Source organism: Oncorhynchus clarkii, chromosome 6, assembly GCF_045791955.1.
Source record: "Oncorhynchus clarkii lewisi isolate Uvic-CL-2024 chromosome 6, UVic_Ocla_1.0, whole genome shotgun sequence".
In the NCBI taxonomy this organism is placed as follows: domain Eukaryota; kingdom Metazoa; phylum Chordata; class Actinopteri; order Salmoniformes; family Salmonidae; genus Oncorhynchus; species Oncorhynchus clarkii.
In genome coordinates, this window is record NC_092152.1 from 64,726,686 (window position 1) to 64,749,392 (window position 22,707).

Genomic DNA, 22,707 nt, shown 5'->3' on the forward strand with positions numbered 1-22,707 from the left:
AACCTTGAGAGCTTTGGGCCAGTAACTGAAAGGTCATTGGTTCGAATCCCCCAGCCGACTACATGACAAATCTATTGATGTGCCCTTGAGCAAGGCACTTAACCCTAATTCCCCATGAAAGTTGCTCTAGATAGGAGTGTCTGTTAAATGTAAACAATCTTTATCAAAGAGTGCAGCCTGTGTAAGTGACTTCACTGGGCTTCATTATTGTTTTTATAGGGACTTCTTTTGTTGTCCCAGATTATGAAATCCAGTTTCATAACTGAAAATACTGCCACATGACATACTGTAACATAATGGAGATGCTATAACAAGGCTGGCACCAATACAAAAGGCAGGGAATGGCTCCCTCTGTTGGTTGTTTGTGGTTAGTACAGCTGATGTGTTCTTACATATTATGTTTATTTATCTAAAGGTTAAGTTCGAATTTAATGTATTAATGTGGAGATGCTCTAAATTGTTTTTGTATTCTCACTGTCAGTTGTTCACAAAATAAAAAGGGAGACCATATTTTTCCTGATTTATTTAACTTCAATATTGTATACATACAAAGTATCTAGAAAGCTACAAAATATCGACCACTTTATCAAGAAGGCATCAAAATGTTACGGAGCAAAGACAAGACCATATGCAGTAGAGAACACATACACATAGCAGGTTTTGTTTTCTGTCCCTTGCTCCAACGCGTTACTGTCGTGGATATGAAAAGATATCACACTTCTGTACCAAGAAAAGCAAGGATATATCATTTTATACAAAGCACCTTTTTACAAAGAAAATCTCTGCACACAAACCCAATAGTTGTTTTTATGATACTATCTGAACTATGGAAAAGTTCACTTTAAAGCCAACATCTTAAAATGGTAATAACCAACAAAAAAGGTACCAGTACCTACATTTAGACCAAATTACAAACAAATAACAACGAGCTAAACTGCTGATATCTTTGTGTCGAGATTCCGTTACACATCCATGCTTTATGTCCATTTTATTCAGAGTGTCCTCCAGACAATTCATCTGACCAAAGGCAACAGTCTTCTGGTCCCCAGAGACATGGGAGGTACAGTCAGCTGTTCCAGCCTGGAACTGACATGTCAAATGTACCAGCAGTGTAGCAGTAACAGCATCACCACCCTCTTGGGGCTTGGAATATACCCAAAATGTAATCACAAACCATCATATACATGTAGAACAATAAAACAGGAACACCTCAGTAAGTAATTCCTAAACGTGAACTAGTACACAGGGCAAAAAGGGAGATAAAACAGTTAACAAAGGAAAAATACATATGCCTACTGAACTCCAGTCTCCATAGGGCTGTAGCAAAAATACTGAGCAATTGAACCAACATTGTCTGTATCCACCAGAAACATTTTCTGCAATGATTCAGAATAAGATGTTCGCATAAATAATTTAGTAAGAATCAGGAAACATGTGTCTCTTCTTAAGGTAAAGTTGTAAGCCTTATGTGACTTCACAGCTGCTGGAACGAGTCACCATCCTCCATTCTATCAGTTGCTGTCTGGTCAAACAGACCTTTCACAGACTATACATTTACACACATGAATAGTACAGGTACTCTTCTTAACAGATCATTTATTAAAACCAAATTATATTAATATATATTTTATTTCACCATGGATCGACTCACTCACTGTCCCTTGTCATCTAGTACAAACCTTCAGCAAGGCAATGTGGTGATTGGTTTCATTACATCTCTTTTTGGTTTAGCAATGCTTAATTCGTAATTATTTAGTGTTTTCATTGCTGGAGATTCTAAACCAAAGGCACTTCCATGCTACAGTGCAGGACATGACTAGAGATCGTATGTATCTCTGTATTTTTGGTCTTTCAAAACAGGAAAGGCAAAGTCAGTTCTTATTTATGTTAAAAAGTAACTCAGTTTAACTCGTGTGTGTGTGGTAAGATTTTGTACCAATATGTATATTGGTGAGTGATTTTATATATTTTTTTGTGCGTGTTAAAAACAAAATACATTCTTAAAAGTGAACCAAGGCCAGTTTGACACCATACAATAAGGCACTGTACACTGTTACACTTTGGCAGATTGTACTGTAGTAGAATTCCTACAAGATGTGAAAATTAGTCACCCAGCTTAGGAAAGAGATCACAGCTTTAGTGGCATCTTTTGGAATTCACACGTCCGTAACATGTTTAAGGCTCGGAATTGGTGTAGGCCACAGATTCATGGGGTGGTGTGAACGTAAAGGCAGCGACACTGGCTAGGACTTAGTAGAAATTACACTGCAATGACCAGAAAAAAATACACAATCTGTTCAGAGGCAATGTAACTGCATACTGAACACAGCCCACTGTCTAAGAAGTGATCGATGTTCTCACGGTTATTTCAGGATATCCTAAAACCTTAAACCACACACCTGAAAGAAAAACTAAAAAGTTCAAAATCGGCATGTCCTAGAAGGGGAACCAAGTGCTTAGGACAAGGTGACAGTCCACTCAGAGTAGCTAAAGTAGTGCTTTCATGTTTTTAGAATCAAATCCATATGAATGACTGTCTTCTCAGAAGAGAGGGACTCGTTTGTAGCGTAGGACACTGGAACAGGACAGATGTATGGTTTCCTTATTGCAATGTAAGACTTGTGAGCCCTGTCTGAGGCAGACACAGGTTGAACCAGGCCTCTGTAGTGTAATCACAGTGCATTCATTCTGCTGTTAGTGTCTAAGACCGTGGATTGTCCACAGGGATCGGTATCTTATTTCCCTGAAAGAAACAGATGCTTTTGTAAAGCAATAACTTCACTATTATGATGCCCACAATCACTTGCCTTCGACTAACTTTCGTGAAGAAATGTCATTATCACCTACATTTTTTTTTTTTTTTTAAATGCTTTTCTTTGGAAAACCTATTGGTCAAGTGTGTATGTACGGTTTGTATATCTATACCACAGGAGGCTGCTGAGTGGAGAACGGCTCATAATAATGGCCGGAACGGAGCAGATGGAATGGCATCAAACACCTGGAAACCATGTAGGCCACAGATTCATGGGGTGGTGTGAACGTAAAGGCAGCGACACTGGCTAGGACTTAGTATTTGAGTATTAGTATTTGATACCATTCCACTGATTCCACTCCAGTCGTTACCACAAGCCCATTCTCCCCAATTAAGGTGCCACCAACCTCCTGTGACCTATACGCTTACAAATCAACTACAGATATACACGTAGTTTACAGGACCAATGGGGGAACAGACAACATCTTCCTAGTGTTTTCTAAGTGTACATTACAAGATCAAAGCGAAAGAAGACAACATATACATAATGTCTGCTGACCAAATTAAACCCAACCAACAGATTCCTTACATACTGCCTCTTATATATGTACATCCTACAAACAAAGATTGACTCGCCATCCTTTAAAATGAAGAATTTCTCCTGTATCAAAACATAGAACAACTGTACCGCAATTCACAGCTGCAGTCAAACATCAAATACATACATTAATATACAAAGAAATGACTAACAATAGGCTTCACCCAAAATGTGACCGAAAAGCAGTGCATGTGTGATTTTCAGCTAGAGGCACTGTCAATTTGTTTTGAGGTTCTTTAGTCTATGTAAAGGGAGGATTCAGGGGGTTCAGGAGTCTCATTCCTTCACCAGTCGGTAGATATGATGCTGTGCACCGTGCTCGCTGTTCGACACCTCAAACACACACGCCATACACAGCAGAGTCTCCTGTGTGTCCCTGTTCGTCACCACCTGGAAGAGACGGAGGGAGATGTCATGTCAGTCATTCAGACCTAACGCAATCCCACTCCATGTAATGCAATGAGCAGTCTCTGGAGAGGAATATGGATCTCAGGAAAAGGACTTTCCGATGTTAAAAGGCCCACGGACAGATCTCAATCAGCAAACAATGTGACAAAAACAAGTCCATTTGTAAATCTAAGGAAATTAAAGGAGTGGGTGAGAAAAATGAAACAAACCAAACCGGGGCAGGGTTGAGAGTGCACACCCACACATCCATTAAAAAGAGCTCTCTCTGCAGTGGAGAATACGACTTTAAGCCCCCATGTGATGGCTAATAACAGGGGTCCCCACCCCCTGTGATCGCTCCCCTCCCCTCCTCTCCCCTGCAGATGATAAGACTCCTCACACTGCGTTCCATCCCCTGTGGAATGTGAGGAATGCAGGTGAAGGGAGCGAGGCTCATCTCAGGTCCCGGTCAGAGCTCCTCTTTTCAGGTTCGCTGGAGCCAAAGGAGCCCAGCAGAAAGCTAGGATAAAGGAGAGGGAGGGTCCTAGCCACAGGTTAGAGTAGTGAGAGAGGCTTTTGTAATTGGCTGCTTTAGGAAGCAGTAGTAGGACGGACAGGACAGGACAGGAAGTAATCCTTACCAAAAGAATGGTGAAGTTCTCCAGGACACTGTTCATCATGTATTTTTCAGGCAGGTGTTTGAGCTTGTGGATAAAGTTGATCATGTATTCACACATGGGAGACCGGCTTATCCTGTACACAAAGCGTCCGTTCTCAAACCGGGCATACTCCGTCTGGGGAGAGAGAGAACCAACATCCATAAACGTGTGACGCATATACTGATAGATATGTCACACATACCGTATGCGTTCCCTATATTGGCATCGAACACGTCACCCTCCCTAAGAGAGGGGGTGACCTTGACAATTTATTGATACAACTAGAGGCCACCTGGAGGCCACCTGGATCTTTAATTTAAAGGTCTCATTGTAGAGTTTGATCTGAAGCCATTCCTGTGATGATTGTGTTTTTGTTATCCATTGTAAATAAAGTGTTTGTAGGCCTATATGATGTAGCTCTCGCTACATATTCGTCGCCAGACCCACTGGCTCCAGGTCATCTACAAGTCCATGCTAGGTAAAGCTCCGCCTTATCTCAGTTCACTGGTCACGATGGCAACACCCACCCGTCGTATGCGCTCCAGCAGGTGTATCTCACTGATCATCCCTAAAGCCAACACCTCATTTGGCTGCCTTTTGTTCCAGTTCTCTGCTGCCTGTGACTGGAACGAATTGCAAAAATCGCTGAAGTTGGAGACTTATCTCCCTCACCAACTTCAAACATCTGCTATCTGAGCAGCTAACCGATCGCTGCAGCTGTACATAGTCTATCGGTAAATAGCCCACCCAATTTACCTACCTCATCCCCATACTGTTTATATTTATTTACTTTTCTGCTCTTTTGCACACCAGTATCTCTACCTGTACATGTATCTCTATCTGATAATTTATCACTCCAGTGTTAATCTGCAAAATTGTAATTATTCGCCTAGACTCTCTCTTTTTTTTCTTTTTTTTCTACTGTGTTATTAACTTGTTAATTGTTTACTCCATGTGTAACTCTGTGTTGTCTGTTCACACTGCTATGCTTTATCTTGGCCAGGTCGCAGTTGTAAATGAGAACTTGTTCTCAACTAGCCTACCTGGTTAAATAAAGGTGAAAAAAATAATAAATAAATAATAATAATAAAATCTTTGATCGTATGCAATCCATTCGTGCTTTTTTACATGTTCTATTGATATTTGTAAATCGACCAATGAAATCATGTCACAGCTGGCCATGATTACAGACACCTGTGTGTGTCCTTCCAAACTATATAAACTAGTGAACCGCAGTGTTTGTCATTAAACCCTGATGAAGACAGCTTGGCTGTCGGAACATTGGTAATAAATGATTGCATCTGAACTCCTAGAGTGTGAAGCTTTTCTTTTTCAAGTGTTCTACTTTGCTTGCCAGCACCTCACCCAACCAGGTGTGAGCTTCTTCGGCCTCCACATATACTGCTATCAACAGGTGAATATGTCATTTACAGAATATATTTTTTTACCCACCTCCACCTTCTCGACGACCTGCTTGCCAAAGGAGCACACCTTAGTTGAGCAGGTGATTGTCATGTTCTCAGAGCTCTCATACTGACTGGTCACTCCATAGAAAGCCCCCACTTCATCCTGAATGTTGCAGTTCAAGTCAGCCTGGGAACCACAAATAACACAAAATTAGTCGTTGGTAAGACAGAAATGTGTCTAATTTGTTCATCCATATGAGGTGAGAGAAATGTGTTTTAGCAAAGAATGGTCATCACAATACTGCTCTCTAGTGTGAGGGCAATGAGATGACAATTTAATGGCATGCAGAACAGTATTGTATGTATATGCACCATGCAATGGAAAAATGTTAGTGTAGATTGAAAGTAATTTATTTCAAATAAAAAATATCCTACACCTGTGAATGTATTATCATCTAGCGGGGCATCAGTGATCAAATGAATGGACAGTCTTAAATAAATAACAAACTTCTTAGCCACCTCTGAATGACTATGTAAATGTAATCCATATTTGGAACTAGATTTTAAGGGAGATTAAATGAAGTTATGTTAAGAGGCTGATTCATGCTAGTGAAAAGGAGCAGTGCTCTGAGGGCAGCTCTCTAGTTCCAGGACATCATGTTCATTATGGGGACAAAAAGAGCACATCTCCTTCTATAGCATCCTCCTCCTTCATTAGTCAAAGCAGTTACACTTTAATTATTGTGCAGATTGTGCCTTTCATTTGAAATTCAGATTGGCCGGTCACTTCAAAAGGAATTTGAGCAGGCTGTTCTGGCTGCGACAGCGAGCCCCACTTTGTTGGCTGCCGCTAGTTAGCATTTTCCATTGGGGTAAAATACATGCAATGTTTAAACAGCCATTAAGAGTGCAACCAGGTCACTCCATTGTTTTGAGATATTACACTGAATTAGCGAGCGCTTTGATCACAAGCTCTCCTGCTATGCGGGGCCAAATATAGCAACATGCATTCTGCAGCCATCTTCAGTGTTTAGCCTCTGATTAAACCCATTCACTGGAGATGAAACCAAACAAATCCTGTTTTCTCTGGGTTGTAAAACAGGAAATGCTTTATACTATAGAAACATGAAAAATGATATACAATATATCTTTATAGAGATACTAAGGTAGAACAAAATGCATTAAATCTCACCAGTTTCATTTCACAGGCTAATTAATAGTAAATCATTCGGTGAACATATTTGTTTAAATATCTGAGTTTATTTTTCATTCCACAATACTGGTCTTCTCTGTATCTTTTCTTCACCTCTTTCTTCATACAAACACACGTGCCTACTGTACACACTAAAGTGCTATTCAGTCACCAGACCAGTGCAGATACTTAGCAACATGATACTCACCCAAAATTTTATGAGGAAGAAGGAATTCTGGGGACCCTTGCCAAAGAGCTCCTTCAGTCCTCCTTTCTTTTCAGGGAATTTGTCATAAATCTGACGAATGTCCACTGACTCCAGCAAGGCATCGCTGTAGGAGTGGTTCGTCTGTCCGATGTGCACAAAGAGGTGCTTGTTGTACTGAAAGACAGTAAACAGGAGGATCTTACACAACTAATATCAAAAAGACGCATTTGTAAATCAGAAAAAAATGCTTTTGAGTATTGATCTCTCATGCAGAAGTTGAAGTTTATTACTGTTCTGTTTTCAATAACTGTAGAACATCTGGCTGCCTGAGATCCTCAGAAAAATGATTCTAATTTACAGTACCAGTCAGTTTGTTCTCCATGGTTTATGATATAAAAAATATAAATAAGATAGTCATATATAGTCAGTCATAAGACAAAAAGGAGGAATGCCAGCAAATCCGGGAATATCTTCACAATTAAATCTGTACTATTGCCCTAATGCTCTGGTTGTGAGAGTCAAATCTTGTCATGAGGGTTATTTCAAAGTCACTGATGCCCTTTACTTCAGCATCAGAGTGCTGCATGGCCTCTCCAGCCTAGCCTTAAGGCCATGTAACCATCTCAAATATTCAGCTAAATACAAGATTAATGGCTGTCATGTGATATCAATAACAGAATAAAATTCTCGGGGGAATGCAGACAAACCAAGACTGATCGCTCACGTCCAAACCAAACAAAAAAGAATGTGAGCATGAGCTTAGGGGCTGCTGGTCTGTGTGCCTTTTCACATGACGTGACATGGGTCTGTGGTCCATCTTACTTTCCCTAATCCCAGTGTTCTGTGTGTGTATGGTCGGTCAGAACTAGTGAAGGGAACTCAATCTAGTGTGTGCATTCATTCTCGTCTCTTTGATCCTCGACAGTGTGCAGCTAGACCCTCTGTGCGTTGAGAGAGGGCCAGAACTGGCTGATAAGAGCTGGAAATGACTGACGGCTATGTCTCATGAGAGTGGCCATGAATACAGACAATACCCTCCCTATCTTGACATGCTTTTACATGCTTTCATGAAAAAGAAGAGCTATAAGAGCGTGCAGGTATTTTTTCCCTCAACATTAAAACCCCATAAATAACCCTGAGGTAGTGCCAGTCTGGATACAGTGAATAGGTCAGTGGCCGTGTGTAGTGGTGCAGAGTGGTGATGAGTAGCCTGGTAGAGTGGTACATGCAAGATACATATAATACATATGCAGAGTGGTGACGAGTAGCGGCAGGTAGCCTAGTGGTTAAGAGTGTTGGGCCAGAAACCAAAAGCTTGCTGGTTTGAATCCCAGAGCCGTGTAGGTGAAAAATATGTTGATGTGCCCTTGAGCAAGGCCTGATTGCTCCTGTAAGTCGCTCTGGATAAAAGGATACTCACAGAGTCTTGGTCTCTCTGCTGCTCCAGGAAGGCAGAGAACTCCACCAGCCGGAGCTTGGATGTCCCAATGGAGCGGCCATGCCATGCTGGGACTGTTGGGGCTGGGGCTGATGTGGGCTCAAAGCCTGCATCACAACCACCATGAGTAACACTCTCTCTCTGACATAACAAACTGAATTCTATCTCCATAGCTCATTATAATGTCAGAATTTAAACAATGCTATAGGTCTACTTATTAAGAAAAAAGGAAATTTGCATGAGCGAAAGCCTTACTGGAAATCGTTGTTACTCCCGGCTGTATGGGATATGCTTGTTGGGTGAATGGCTTGATGCTAAAACAGAGGGAAAAATGCAATGGTCTGGAACTTCTACAGAGCAACATATTGAACATATCACTGACAAACAGCAAAGAAGAAAGAAGGCTGACTGAAGTATTTGTACGAGAGCCCATCCATTTCTATCTATCATTTCTATATGGACCCTTGAACCGCTGCACCCACAAAGAAAATATTGGCGAGTACGTGAAATAGAGCGACAGAGATCGAGAAAGTGAGTGGAACAGCAAGAGGGTGACAGAGAGGGGGAGAGAAATAGAAAACTGTCACATTTCATGTTTTCTGAGAAGAGAACATGATACTCACTCTTGTGATGATCCAGGTTGGGCTGTTGATATCATGCCCTGCCAAAACTAGAAAATTAGATAAATCAATACACAACAAAACATCCAAACACACATCCCCGAAAAATACTTCCAAGCAGCACAATTAATACATGTAGTTATCTCGAATAGCATTCATTTTGATTTTGTGCTTATCAGATGTGGTCAGTTTCCATAAAACCATGGTGTGTGTAATGTGATTTGGATGGAACGTCAGCTGTGTTGGCTGGGGAGCAGGGGGCCTGGTGGCTGCCCTCTGTGGTGTGTTGGTCTGAGTGGACCGATAGTGGGTTGCCGGCGAGCCTCTTACCCCTGCCGCTCCGGGGAAGGCTGGGCGCGGGATGCCTGGCAGGCCCAGCTTGTTGTGGATGGCGGTGGCAGAGACGATCTGAGCCGATGACATGGAGGCCATGCTTTGGAGGGCTTTGTCCTTCACGGTCTGATCCTTCAACAGCCGTCACAAAAGGCTTAGCACTCACAGAGGGCAAGATGGGGGACATAGAACAGTGATAACAACAGCCACGCTTCTAAACACACGAGCACACACACTCGCCTCCAACAATGACGGACAGCAGGCACGTTAAAAGCAAACATATTGCGGCAGCCATTAAAGAAGTGGATTGTTTCAAAGGAATGTGCCACAGAGTAAGGTGAAAACTGAATTCCTGAATAAAATGGTACGTGCGGGTATGCACTTAATAAAAGCACGTTTCCTTCTTGACTAATCTATCTCTAACACACTTCCTACCATATAGAATAGGTAATAGAGTGAGTAATAATAACTCCTTTCTCCGCTATTCCTTGAATATAACATAATTCAATAGTTCTTATGTCAAGGCTGGATTTGTCTGCCTGACAGAACAGTTAACCATACAAAGAGAATGACTAAAGTAAGTCCGAAGGACGAACGCTTTGGTTAAGAGTTCCTTTCATGGCTTCTCTCACCACGTCCCCCCCACTATTCTCCTTATGAGAAAGGCTTCAGCTCAATACAGTACACGAGGACTACTCTCAGCCTTTGTGTATCAGAAAAAAAAATGTAATCACAGTTAATTTAATGTTGATATCAAGAAAGGTTAATTCACTGACAGTAGTGGGGTAGTGAGTTAGGGAGTTAGTGGCTGAGGGAACGGTGAAGAAATACTCGCTAGAATCAATTCCACTCAGTTGTCTGCTGTATACCATCCAGCTAAACCCTATCTATGGCATTCCGTTTCTACTGTGTGTTAACACAGCAGCACAAACAAACAGAAATGTAGTTTCTTATCCCAACACAAGTAGAGCAGTATACAGTATGACAACTGACCCATCTTTACAGAACTAGGATCCCCATGAGAACACATGCAGAAGCTGAGGGTGAGCATGCTGGCAAGAGCTGTACAGTATCTGTAGATGGGAGGGGTGTGAAGCTATGACAGAGGACCAAAGACTAGACAGTCAATGGGCTGCAGCAGCAGCTATGGTACAATAGCAGAAGCAAAGATACTCAACCAGCTGACAGGTCTGGCAAGAGCAGAGCGAGGAGCTTGGACAGATAATTGATACTTACCATGCTTGTAACCTGAATGCAAACAAACAAGGTTTTATTGTCATTTTACAATTCCTCTGGACAACAATCCTGCATTAGCAAGATGTAACAATTTATGGTTTAACAATGAGCATTTTGATTTCAATGATCCAACGCACAATACCTTGATAACAAAGAGCATTTCTAGAAATCACTTCAATCAATTTGACAATGTAGGTGAATGTCGTATGATTTCATTCAGTTAATCAGATTTCAGTTAATCAGATTTGATTACAATAATGCTTGTAAAATTATATGAATTCTATTGAATCATCTTTTAGGACATGATATCCTTTGGTCATAACAAAAATGTAAGAAAACCCCGACTGAGAAAATACCATTGTTAAATGGTATAAAATATCCAAATGTGTATTCAAAGCAAACTGCACTTTGAGGTATTCATGCCAGGTCCTCTGTCAAAACATTACACTGAAATAATGTATCGGTACAGGAACCTCAGACTCATTAATCAACTAGCACTGCTGTCACACTGAAACTTGGATAATAATAATGTGGGGTGGGACATTTTGGAGAATGTGGTGGACTTGGAATGTCTGAGGATTTGATCATTATGGTCAGCCATGGCTCGAGAGAAGTAGCACAAAGAATGGCACCATAATGACTGTCATTTCACTCAACATGTCTCAGATAAGAAAAGAGAAAGAGCAGATATACAGCGATGTTCCCTGTAAAATGGAGGGGGACGCGTGCCTTTCTCTTTGCTGCTGATCTCTAATTTGCTTTAGATGAGAGTAGACAGAGACCCGTGCAAAAGATGTCTGTTTTAACTCAGACAGCCAAACTGTGCCTGAAAGACCAGGCATTTACAGCTGGCTGACACACACACACACACACACACACAAACACACACACACACACACACACACACACACACACACACACACTAATGAGGGGTCATTAATCCATCTGAACACTGGGAACCGGGGAAAAGTGTGAGAGTCAAAAGATGTAGTCATCCCTTCATAAAGACGAGAGCGAAAGAAATCTGGCAAAACTTTAAGGTTCTTAAAACACACATACATTGCCAAATGACCCCTGTAAAAATGTTTTGAATTACAGGTACATTTATTACAAGATTACACCTTTCACAATATATTTCTTTTCACAGGACATTTTTTGAAAGGGTATAGTTGGTGCTAGCACCTGATTTTCAACACATTGGTAAAGATGAGTCACAGAGGAAGAATGTAATAGGACAGCTACACATGTACACAGAGAGGAGAAGGCAACTGATAGCAATGTCAATGTGATAGCCTAGAGTTATCACTATGGAGAGTTAGCACAACAGCAGAGAGGGCAGGTGAGATGCTGCTTCCTCATGGTCTTAACTCAGCATGGACAGGGGAAGATGATTAGGTTAAAACATAAAAAATAAAGAGGCAAAGGTTTTTTCATAGACCACCCTTAGTCTGTGAACCTAAACCCTTTTAACATGCAGCACATCAGTGGCTGATAGTGTGTCTGCTTTAGGACATGTAAACAGACTTCTGCTGATGACCTCTGAACTCCAGCTCTCAGCCACTCACCAACAGCCAATGCATCTTGCCAACATGCTTTCCCACATACAGTACAGATAACACTAGTACCAACCTCTGATTCTGGGTTCACATTGTCATGCCAAACAGACAGAAAGGAGCAACAAAGTCTACAAACTATGAGCGCCATTTGCTTTGAGGGTTTTATAAGGATCCAATGCGGTTGGGCTCATTTTCATTTAACTGTAGAAAATGATGACTTTGCCTTTCGGATGTCTGGGCTAACATTAACATATTTTTCTTGGCAAAAAATTACAGAAAAAAGTGAAATTCTTTAAGCTCTTTTTGAGAATGTCCACTCAGCTCTGTGGAACAGAGCCTTGCTCTCATGAGAATATTGAATTTCTAATTCACATTATATCTACATGTATTTTCAGACTTGCATTATGGACACTAGTAATAACTATATCTTATATTTTCACAAACCTAAAATATTATTAAAAAACCTGAAGTATTTAAACAGATCCTTACAATTGTTTTCAAAGCAAATGCACTTATTGTTCAATAACAATTAAGAAAATAGAAATAAAACACTTGTGTGTGTGTGTGTGTGTGTGTGTGTGTGTGTGTGTGTGTGTGTGTGTGTGTGTGTGTGTGTGTGTGTGTGTCTCAGAGAGAGAGGGTGTTATATTATGAATTCTAATCATAAGCAGGGGATCTAGGCTACGGGAATCAGAGCGTCAGGCATTCACTCTGTCACCACGGGAAACAGGAAGTAAGGCGACGCACAGCAACCACAAGCCCAAAAGCAGAAAAGCGCATACCTTTAGCTTGGAATGAAACTCACGAGATTTCCTTCTGGCAAGAACCTGAATGTGACTAGACACCTGCGGGGTAGGGGAGGGGAGGAAAACAAAGGAACAGCCTGTAACCATGGCGATGAAAAGCCCCCCTGCAACTGGGCAAAGCCAGACGTACCTTGATGGCAGCTGAGATTTCTCGAACTTTCTTTCTTGCTAAGACCTGTATGTGACTAGACACCTCCATTTTTTTAAACAAAAGAAGAGAGAAAAAAACAAGAACACCAAAAATACAAAAAGGATTACACATCTCTTTGTTGAGAACACTTCAGGGGGATTTGAGCTGCCCAATAGGATAATAAAAGCATCTCCAAGCCACACACCAAGCTCACAGCCACAAAGCATTGTGTTGCCTGTTGTTGTCACTTAAGTGAGCTGATTAAGAAGGATGCAGGCCTCTTTAGCACACATTAACAGGGCGCAGATGTGATCGACTGTGTACTGAATGAGAATCGGCCAGTCTTGTATTCTTAAGGGAGCCGGATAAGTCGTTTCAGAGGCCCATGCTGCTTTCAACATTCACACAGACTTGGAAATATGTCATGCTTTTGTATAAAATATTCAGTATGTAAGTGGTTGGCTATAGTAAGATAATGTGTGGTCAGTCTGTATTTCTGATGGGGGGAGGAACAAACGCTTGGTCTGAGGGGGATTTCCTTTCTCTGCTCTCGGTCTTAATCAGGCCAATCACACACAAGTGGCTGTTGAGGTAGTTCACCGGGGAATGATCAACGCCTAAAAGCATGTCTGTTAATACGGGGAGCAGGGTGATGGGGAAGTACTCCAATCCACCTCGCCAAAATAAGATTACAATTCAGTCTGACATTCCTTATTTTAAATCAACCTATGTCCTGATATTGTTTTCTCTAGTCTCATACAGAACAGGGCTCTTTAGTTAAAGCAGTGAATGTGGAAGTAATCATAATATTTCAAATTATGTTAATTAACTCAAATAAATTACCATGATTTCTGATTGAGACTGATTTCTTAACATCTCAACACTTCAATAAATAAATATCAAATATTTGTGTTTTTTGGTTGTATCATAAATTATATTACAGCAGGCAAACAACCTATCTTGTGTGATTCCCCACTGAGAGAGTGAATTACAGACATAGCACACTTTCTCTAGCTGGCTGATCAATTTCCACCCAGCTATTGAGTGTCAGTCTGGACACAGGGGTGCTTATCATGGACATACGAGCCAGTGGCCATAAGCATGACTTCCTGCTCAACCAGACTGATGGACCTCATGGTCAGACACCTTCCCACCAACTGATATTATGGGAGCTTATGGGTAATATCTATTTATATCTACAGTCTGTTGCTCACATCAACTGGAAACGTATAAGAGACTAAAATAATGTTGTTATTAATCAATGTCCTATCATCTATGTCCTAATCCAGTTTCTGTTGTGATTATTTTAAAACACCAAATACATTTTTCACAACAAATATTGAATAATGTATCCATCTTATAACACTCTTCCAGACGAAACGAGTGTGTTATAGTTGCGTTACTGTAATGTGAGGGTGTCCAAGTCAGAGTGTGTGTGTGTGTGTGTGTGTGTGTGTGTGTGGTGTGTGTGTGAGAGAGAGCTTTTGAAGAGGCATCCTCTCATGCAGGATAACTGTAAGAAGACTAAACCCTTCCAGGGTCTGGTAAGACAGCCTCCCATCAGACCAAGCATGCAGCAAAGCTCCATGCAAGTGTGTGTGTGTGTGTGTGTGTGTGTGTGTGTGTGTGTGTGTGTGTGTGTGTGTGTGTGTGTGTGTGTGTGTGTGTGTGTGCCCTGTGTTCTCTCCAGCAGAGACACAGGCAGTTTTAATAATTCAAATAATTCAACAGGCAGTTTTAACATGCCATGCAAACTGTCCCGCTCCCCTCTTACCTGCTTCCTCGTCCTCGTCTTTCCAGTCCGAAGCTTGATGTATCGGGCTATCAGCTCATTCCGACCTGCAGAAAGCACACAGCAAGGAGAGAGAAAGGTTAGCACAAAATAAGCCATCATTGAGATCCTGGACTTTGTGTCCTTTTCAATTTACAATGACACAAATGAAGCACACAATAGTCAAATATGCATCATACATCAGACATTTACATCTCACTATATACATCTCGACAAACAAACAAACAAAAATCCCATTTAAATGTAAAAGCGGCATGTTGCATTAGCATGCGAAAGCCTTACAACAAGCATATACAGCCTTTCAAATTCATCTAATTGAATTCCATTCTCTTCAAAGCCTCACGCTATGAAAGGAAACTGATCCAGACATTCATACTGTTACTGTAAATAATGGCAATGGAAATATATTAATTTAAGCAGTGCTGTTCTCACTAAATGATAATTAAAGCATGGGCTTTGTAGTGATTTCCAATTAATGGCAGCTCCAAACATTCTTCTGCCCTCAGCTCGCCTCTAATTGCTGTAGCGATGCACAATGACCCCTGCTTAGCCTTTTCATATGGTAATAACATACCGCCACCCCAAAACTATTACGCAAATTATAGGTAAGGAGCCACTCTAATTATGTGTCCAGCTGAAGGCAACCAATGCCATGGACCTACTTCTCCCTCCCATGTAATGCAACACGTCCTTTAAACAACCAAACAGGCTTTTTTTCTCCAGCTCAATGAAAAGCCTTGTCTTGATATTTCACTTAGCATCATCAATATACAACGGTACATTGGCTACGGAGCAGTGACTGTGTTCTTAGAATGGAAAAGCTACAACATTTCCTGTGAAAGGCAGTGGCTGGCCTAATGCAGATGCTGCACATGAGGATGGTGACTAAAGTGAAGTATAGAACAAGCGTAGTGGAGGTGGTGGCAGGCAGGTCTGGGTTGTTAGGCTGGGGCTGTATGTGCTGCCTGTTGTTTGTGTAATGTCACACCGAGGCAGCCAGGCAGAAGCCTCCACCTGCTGTGAACCCAGGGAGCGCGCTCTGTTCAGGTGTGCCAGATGAAAGGACGTTCAGTCTGGGTATTGCCCCTTGAGTTACTGCCATTAACAACACCTGTCGAGGGAGTCTCTCTCTCTCTCTCTCTCTCTCTCTCTCTCTCTCTCTCTCTCTCTCTCTCTCTCTCTCTCTCTCTCTCTCTCTCTCTCTCTCTCTCTCTCTCTCTCTCTCTCTCTCTCTCTCTCTCTCTCTCTCTCTCTCTCTCTCTCTCTCTCTCTCTCTCTCTCTCTCTCTCTCTCTCTCTCTCTCTCTCTCTCTCTCTCTCTCTCTCTGTCATACTCTTGGATGCCAGAGGGGTTTGGATGCCAAGATATTTGCTTTCACTATTTTATCAAATGTATTAGCCCCTAGTTTCACTGCTGGCTCCACATATAAGCATTTCAAATATTCAGTTTCTTTTGAAAGATGTAGCAGATATAACCCGTGCCTTTTCAAAATAGCACATTTAAATCAACGCACTGAAAAAAACTGAAGAAGTTAAGTAAACACATGTTGTGTAGCTCAACACCTTGCTGCATGTGTCTGGCACACCCAGACAGGTGTTGCTCTGCTGCGTGACGGGGGCTGGGGATTGTTGTGGGCGAGGCACCAGGAGGGAGGGGTGTGGCGAGAGTCGTGACCCAAGTCTCGCCTTCTCGCAAGGAGCATTTAGACAAGTCCAGGGTGACTGAATTAGGTTTCCTTCCCCTGGAAAAATAAACAGCATCTGGGGGATTTCAATCCCGGCCCGGGCCTCCCAGCACTGTCATCTCTCCCAGATGAACCTGGGGGCCGCGCTATTTTCAATCATTCACACACTGTGTACACATAACATGACAATAAGGGCATTCACGCAGATGCCTGATTCCTAGATCAAAGCACACAAATGCTTACCACTGAATTTAAAAACATTTCTTGACCAGGCTGAAAAAAGATTGCTCAGCGGGTCTTGGTATGCCTGCTTTCTTTCCTGTGTTTCCACTGCAAAACAACATTTGCTAAAACAGCAACTGGCCACATTCAGCACTCTGAATCCACTTTATTCAACTGCCCTCCTCCTACATAAAAAGTTTCGAAGGGGCAATACTGTGTCTCCCATAAACTAATCAACACTTGTGTTTTACTCTGGGAGATGTGGCACAGTGCCTGGAGTCGCGGGGTAGAGAAGTTACCCCTGTTGAGGCTTCCAATTCCCGGTTTGCCCGGGGTAGACAGTCATTGTAAATAAGAATTTGTTCTTAACTGACTTGCCTAGTTAAATAAAGGTTAAATAAATCAAATAAATAAATACAAATAATGCAACATTTTAAAGTCCGGCCTTCTCATTTCACTGGAACCTAAGCAGTGTCACATTACTTTATTTATCCCTCTCTCTCTCTACTTTTGTATTCACACTTTTCAAGTACAGTTGGTTTCAAGTAAATCTTTGGGTTTTTAATTTCTTCTTTTAGAAGCACATAACATAATTGGAAACAACTGCCATCGGGTCAAGCAAGCTTTCGATGCCATGAACATTTTGACTTAACTAAAGTGAAAGAAGTAATTACATTCATACAAATGAGAACAATCAATTCAAATAAGAATCAACAGATTGTTATGCCCTAAACAGTGAGAACCAATGGGAGTTGAAAGTTGTTGTGAATCAAGATCCTTTCCTCCACATGAACATAAGGCTCCCATCTCTGCTTCATCACACATGCTTATTTCAACTCTGTGGGAGGTAAGAGTCGGAGCTGACATGAGCTGTTCATCTTATTTAGTGAGGTATACGACTGGGATGAATTATCACCCCTAAAGACGCTGCAGCAGCCTGTTTTACTCCACTATCTGTCAACATGTTGGCTAACACCTTCTCCCAACGCAAGACCAGACTTTTACGTTGGCCTGGCTCCTCTGCATCTCTCCTTCAGAGGTTTGCCGCTGGGCAAAAGTAACCCTGCATCGTAACCAATGATGCCCTGGGCATCTGCCTGAGTTACAGAGCGCTGGAAGAGAATTGCTGAGGGGGAAGATCTCAATCTTTGGGAGTTGGGACCATCGTAAGGACACGTGATTTCATTTTCACTCAGGTTGATGGGTGGATAGTTGTGCCCCACTAGAGAAAAACGGGGAAAGTCATGACGTGGGGATGCGGGTTGACTGAGGGAGTTAACTCTTGAAGGAGGGTTCTTGTTGTCACTCAAAGCAGCAGGAAAATGATTAGATATTTATGGTGTGACCCCCAGAGTAGAGTCATGCTGATAGGCATGCTCTGTGGATTCCTTCCCTACGGTAAGAATGGTCTCCTCTGACCCTCAATGACCCTGAAGGTCCTGGGCCATATCAATGGCACTCAAACCACCACACCACAAAGAGCCAGTTGGTCCACTCTTCCTGGGATTGTCCCCCAGCAGCTGATTCTTCATTCAGACAGAAGTCTAATTTGGCCCTTAGCATCCTTCCTCCCTGGGAGGATCCTGGGACAGCCTCACCCTGGTCCCTAGCACTGTTGGGTGTGTTACAATAGTAGTAGAGAATAAAGTCACAGTCCACTCAAGCCTGACCACAGGAATGCACATTTTCTTCCCCTGCAATCAAAAATCAAATCAAATTTTATTTGTCACATGAGCTGAATAAAACGGGTGTAGACTTAACCTTGAAATGCTCGCTTACGAGCCGAGCCCTTCCCAACGATGCAGAGTTCAAAAATAATAATTTTAAAAAATGGAACACAAGAGGAATAAAATACACAAGAATGGAGCTCTATACAGGGAGTACCAGTACCAGATGAGGTGTTTGAGGTAGATATGTACATGAAGGCAGGGTAAAGTGACTAGGCATCAGGATAGATAATAATAAGAGTAAAATAAAGAACAGAGTAGCAGCAGCACAGGATGACTGTAAAAGAGAGAGTGTGTGTGTGTGTGTGTGTGTGTGTGTGTGTGTGTGTGTGTGTGTGTGTGTGTGTGTGTGTGTGTGCGTGTGTGTGTGTGTGAATTCTTGTGGGATTTGTGTGAGCGTGTCAGTGTACTGTGTGTGTGAGTGTGTATATAGTGTGTATATAAAGTCTTGTGAGTGTGCATTGAGTCAGTGCAAGATAGGGTCAGTGTAGATAGTCCAGGTAACCATTAATGAACTATTTAGCAGTCTTATGGCTATTTAGCATTCTAATGGCTTGGGGGTAGAATCTGTCTCGGAGCCTGTTGGTCCAAGAGCCCATGCTCCGGTAACGTTTGCTGGACGGTAAGGGTGCACAAACACACTTTTAATAGGATAATGTTTCAATTCAACATGTGATGGATGACCTGCTGCTTAGGCCTATTAGCTGTCATGGTTCACACAGCAGCACCACTTCTTTCATGGTTTGAAACATCTAAGGTATGTAGTTATTGTAGCACATAACACGTTCCACCATTAAAACTGTAAAAAGAAGACCATGTTTTTTCAGAAAGACAGCAGTAGTCAATGAGGTTAACTGGCCTAGCTGGAAAGTCCCCCCCCCCCCCCCCCCCCGCACTCTATCCCCCATGGACTGTTGGGGTTTACACAGCTGCTGTGTCTGCTTGCTCCTAGCCCCCATCCAACACCCCCCCCCCCCCCCCCCCTACCGCCAGCCCCCACACTGCCTCTACCCCACCCCACTCATACCCCCTCTGGTGCTGCTGGAGCCTGCTGCCCCCAAAAAAGAACAGACTCACAGTTTATTTACAACTCCTCCACTTTCCCTGTGCGTATTCTGACAATGTTCCATCACACTACTTTGAGTAACATTAGCATTACTCAGAGTTGAACTCGCTCTTTAGCAATCATTTCCTCTGAATCATCCCCACTGTGTCATTTTTTGGTTGAGCGCTCCAACTCCTTTCTACCTTGAATGAGTCCTTTTGGAAGTTTTTCTTGGTAAGCCCTTCGCATCATTTATGCGTCTTGACTCTCTCTCCTCTTCCATTCCCATCACATTACTGCCTCTGTATTTAAACTAATCACTGATAACAAAACTTCCATCATTAGCTGCTCTATGAAAAGCAGAGAAGCTGAGTCTTGCAGGAGATACAGTATATTGACGTTTGAGTTGAAGATAGTTCATCCCACATGTCCTTCTGCTTCAGCCCATATTCTAAAGTACTTATGAGTGGTGAGTGACACCGGGGGAAGACAGGTGGTGCTGTGGCCTGACTATTGTCACCTGCCAGGAGAACATGGGGGCGGCAGGTAGCCGAGTGATTAGAGTGTTGGGCCAGTAACCAAAAGGTTGCTAGATCGAATCCCTGAGCTGACAAGGTAAACATCTGTTGTTCTACCCGTGAACAAGGCAGTTAACCTACTGTTCCTAGGCCTTCACTGTAAATAATCATTTGTTCTTAACTAACTTGCCTAGTTAAATAAAATAAAACAAAAAAAACATCAGTGTTAGAGCTTCATCTGAAGAAGGGAATGAGATAGATCTGGGTCATGTGGCCATAATATCCACTAAATATATATGGTATGAGAGCTTAATTTTGCTCAAAACTGGACCTGACCCTTCAGAACTTGAACTCAGTCCAGCCATGGCAGTGATGAGATACATTTCTCCAGAGGGTGAGCTGGTCAATTAGTGAGCTTGATGTGCATACATTAGCCATTGATCATGCACCCAGAGGCCATTGTAAACAAAGCATCTCCACTGGCATATCAATGAAAAGATGATTAAATCTGAAAAGGCCCCAAAGCAATACACCCACATATGATAGACATTGGGCTAATTTAGGTTATGGTGTATTAAACGTTTTAACTGCCTTGGTTACGTCCTTTGAGTGGTAATAACAATGCTTTCCTGAAGGTTTTTCTCCCTCCTCCTTTTCAAGGCGATCATTTCCTGTAGCAGCACTTTTGTTTAATGCAGGCACAACCACAGTCACATCTGGTCCGGCGGTGGGCGATGATGTCAATGGGATGTTGAGACCGTGCTGGGCCTGGCTCCATGTCAGCCAGCGGTGCGCTCACTCATGTGGTTTTAACTCTCTCCTCTTAGTAGGAGCACGGGACACGCCTTGAACAGCACAGGGGGCAACCTCTCACCCACACGCCCCGCCCTGCCAAACATATCTATCATTCATTCTCATTACAATGTAATTTTCTCAAGTGTCACTCTTGTCAAAGCCCAAAATGAACCACCAATGTGATTTCGCCCAGGCTTAATCTGAATTAGACTTGTGAAAGCTTAACACGCTGTAAGATGTTACGGCACTGCTCAGTCATTATCTCAACCCAATATTTAGAACCTTGTGCTGTAGGAAACTACTGGGTAAAGCACCTATTACACATTCTCCTGTCTCAAAACATTCATTTGTAAGTCAAGGAGCACTACAGGGGACTTTCTCAAACCTCTCTCTCTCTCTCTCTCTCTTTTCTCTCTCTCTCTCTCGCTCTCTTTTCTCTCTCTCTCTCTTTTTTCTCTCTCTCTCTATATATATAAAAATCTCCCACCCTCCCTCTACAGACACAGACATCTATGTAAGTGTTGATTACATGAATGCTTGTCAATGTAAATGGCTAGACAGTTTTCCTGTCTGGGTAGAGTAAGAGCGGCATTGATCCTTTTCCATTGGGTTTCCTGTCCCAGAATGCAGTGTGGGCCAGAGGCCAGCCTCTCTATCTATGTGGATGGAGTAGCAGGTTCAGACAATAGGCCTGACTTCCTTGTCATCCCTGATAGATGACTCAGGGGTCGCAGGCTGACATTAGCATCACAATAGACTAAAGCAACAATATGGAGGCATTCAGCAGGAGGGTCCCTGGCTGGGTCAGGGTGTGGGTAGAGGAGGAATTCAGCAGGAGGGTCCCGGGCTGGATCAGGGTGTGGGTAGAGGAGGCATTTAGCAGGAGAGTCCCGGGCTGGATCAGGGTGTGGGTAGAGGAGGCATTCAGCAGGAGGGTCCCTGGCTGGATCAGGGTGTGGGTAGAGGAGGCATTCAGCAGGAGGGTCCCTGGCTGGATCAGGGTGTGGGTAGAGGAGGCATTCAGCAGGAGGGTCCCTGGCTGGATCAGGGTGTGGGTAGAGTAGGCAGAAAGCCTTTAACTTGACAAGAACAGCGACACACTGGGAAACAGCGCTTGCCAAGAGGAGAACCTGTCACTAACAATAAAGGAGACTTGTGGCCTGGAAGTTGAACAGGTGACAGACAATGGTGTCCCACATGTGGCTGTCAGTTTCAAGTAACCTACATTTGAATATGTACAAAATAATAAAACAAATATTTTTACGTAACGAAAGCCCAGATTTTATAATCGTTAAACATAACCACACTGCAAAAGTATGTTGTTTGTATTGTATTGAACAAAACAATAGGTCTGTCCTTTGAGCGAGAGGCTAGCTGAAACAATTCCAATGCTTCTAAAAATAAAGGATTGAAGTTGCTAAGATCCTGCAGGTGTTTCCCCGTGAGGGTGTGGCTCAAAGAAACCCCCCCCCCCCATTTAAAGCGTGGTGCCCTAAGAAAGACTTCAAGGTCAAAGTCGGCATGTCGACGATCACACACACTCGGGACATTTTTAGGGTCACAATAGTTTACCCCACACCCCACGATGACACACACACAAATC

At 42.6% G+C, this 22,707-nt stretch overlaps 1 protein-coding gene across 7 annotated transcripts in view; it reads right to left on the minus strand.

Moving 5' to 3' along the window:
- Positions 1-508: 508 nt before the first annotated feature.
- The window catches only part of LOC139411440 (TEA domain family member 1b), a 63,726-nt gene continuing 41,527 nt past the window's right edge, over positions 509-22,707 (minus strand). For 2 of the 7 annotated variants that reach the window (XM_071157814.1, XM_071157815.1), the window contains exons 4-13: positions 15,096-15,160; positions 13,313-13,384; positions 9,591-9,725; positions 9,264-9,310; positions 8,896-8,954; positions 8,623-8,747; positions 7,203-7,376; positions 5,849-5,989; positions 4,379-4,531; positions 509-3,740 (exon numbers count right to left, since the gene is read on the minus strand). In XM_071157814.1, the coding sequence (XP_071013915.1) occupies positions 3,627-3,740; positions 4,379-4,531; positions 5,849-5,989; positions 7,203-7,376; positions 8,623-8,747; positions 8,896-8,954; positions 9,264-9,310; positions 9,591-9,725; positions 13,313-13,384; positions 15,096-15,160 (1,085 nt within the window). In that variant the 3' untranslated portion in view covers positions 509-3,626. Of the gene's footprint in view, positions 3,741-4,378; positions 4,532-5,848; positions 5,990-7,202; positions 7,377-8,622; positions 8,748-8,895; positions 8,955-9,263; positions 9,311-9,590; positions 9,726-10,829; positions 10,842-13,167; positions 13,231-13,312; positions 13,385-15,095; positions 15,161-22,707 lie in introns of all 7 variants that reach the window. The other 5 variants (XM_071157810.1, XM_071157812.1, XM_071157813.1 and 2 more) reach the window with 5 other exon arrangements.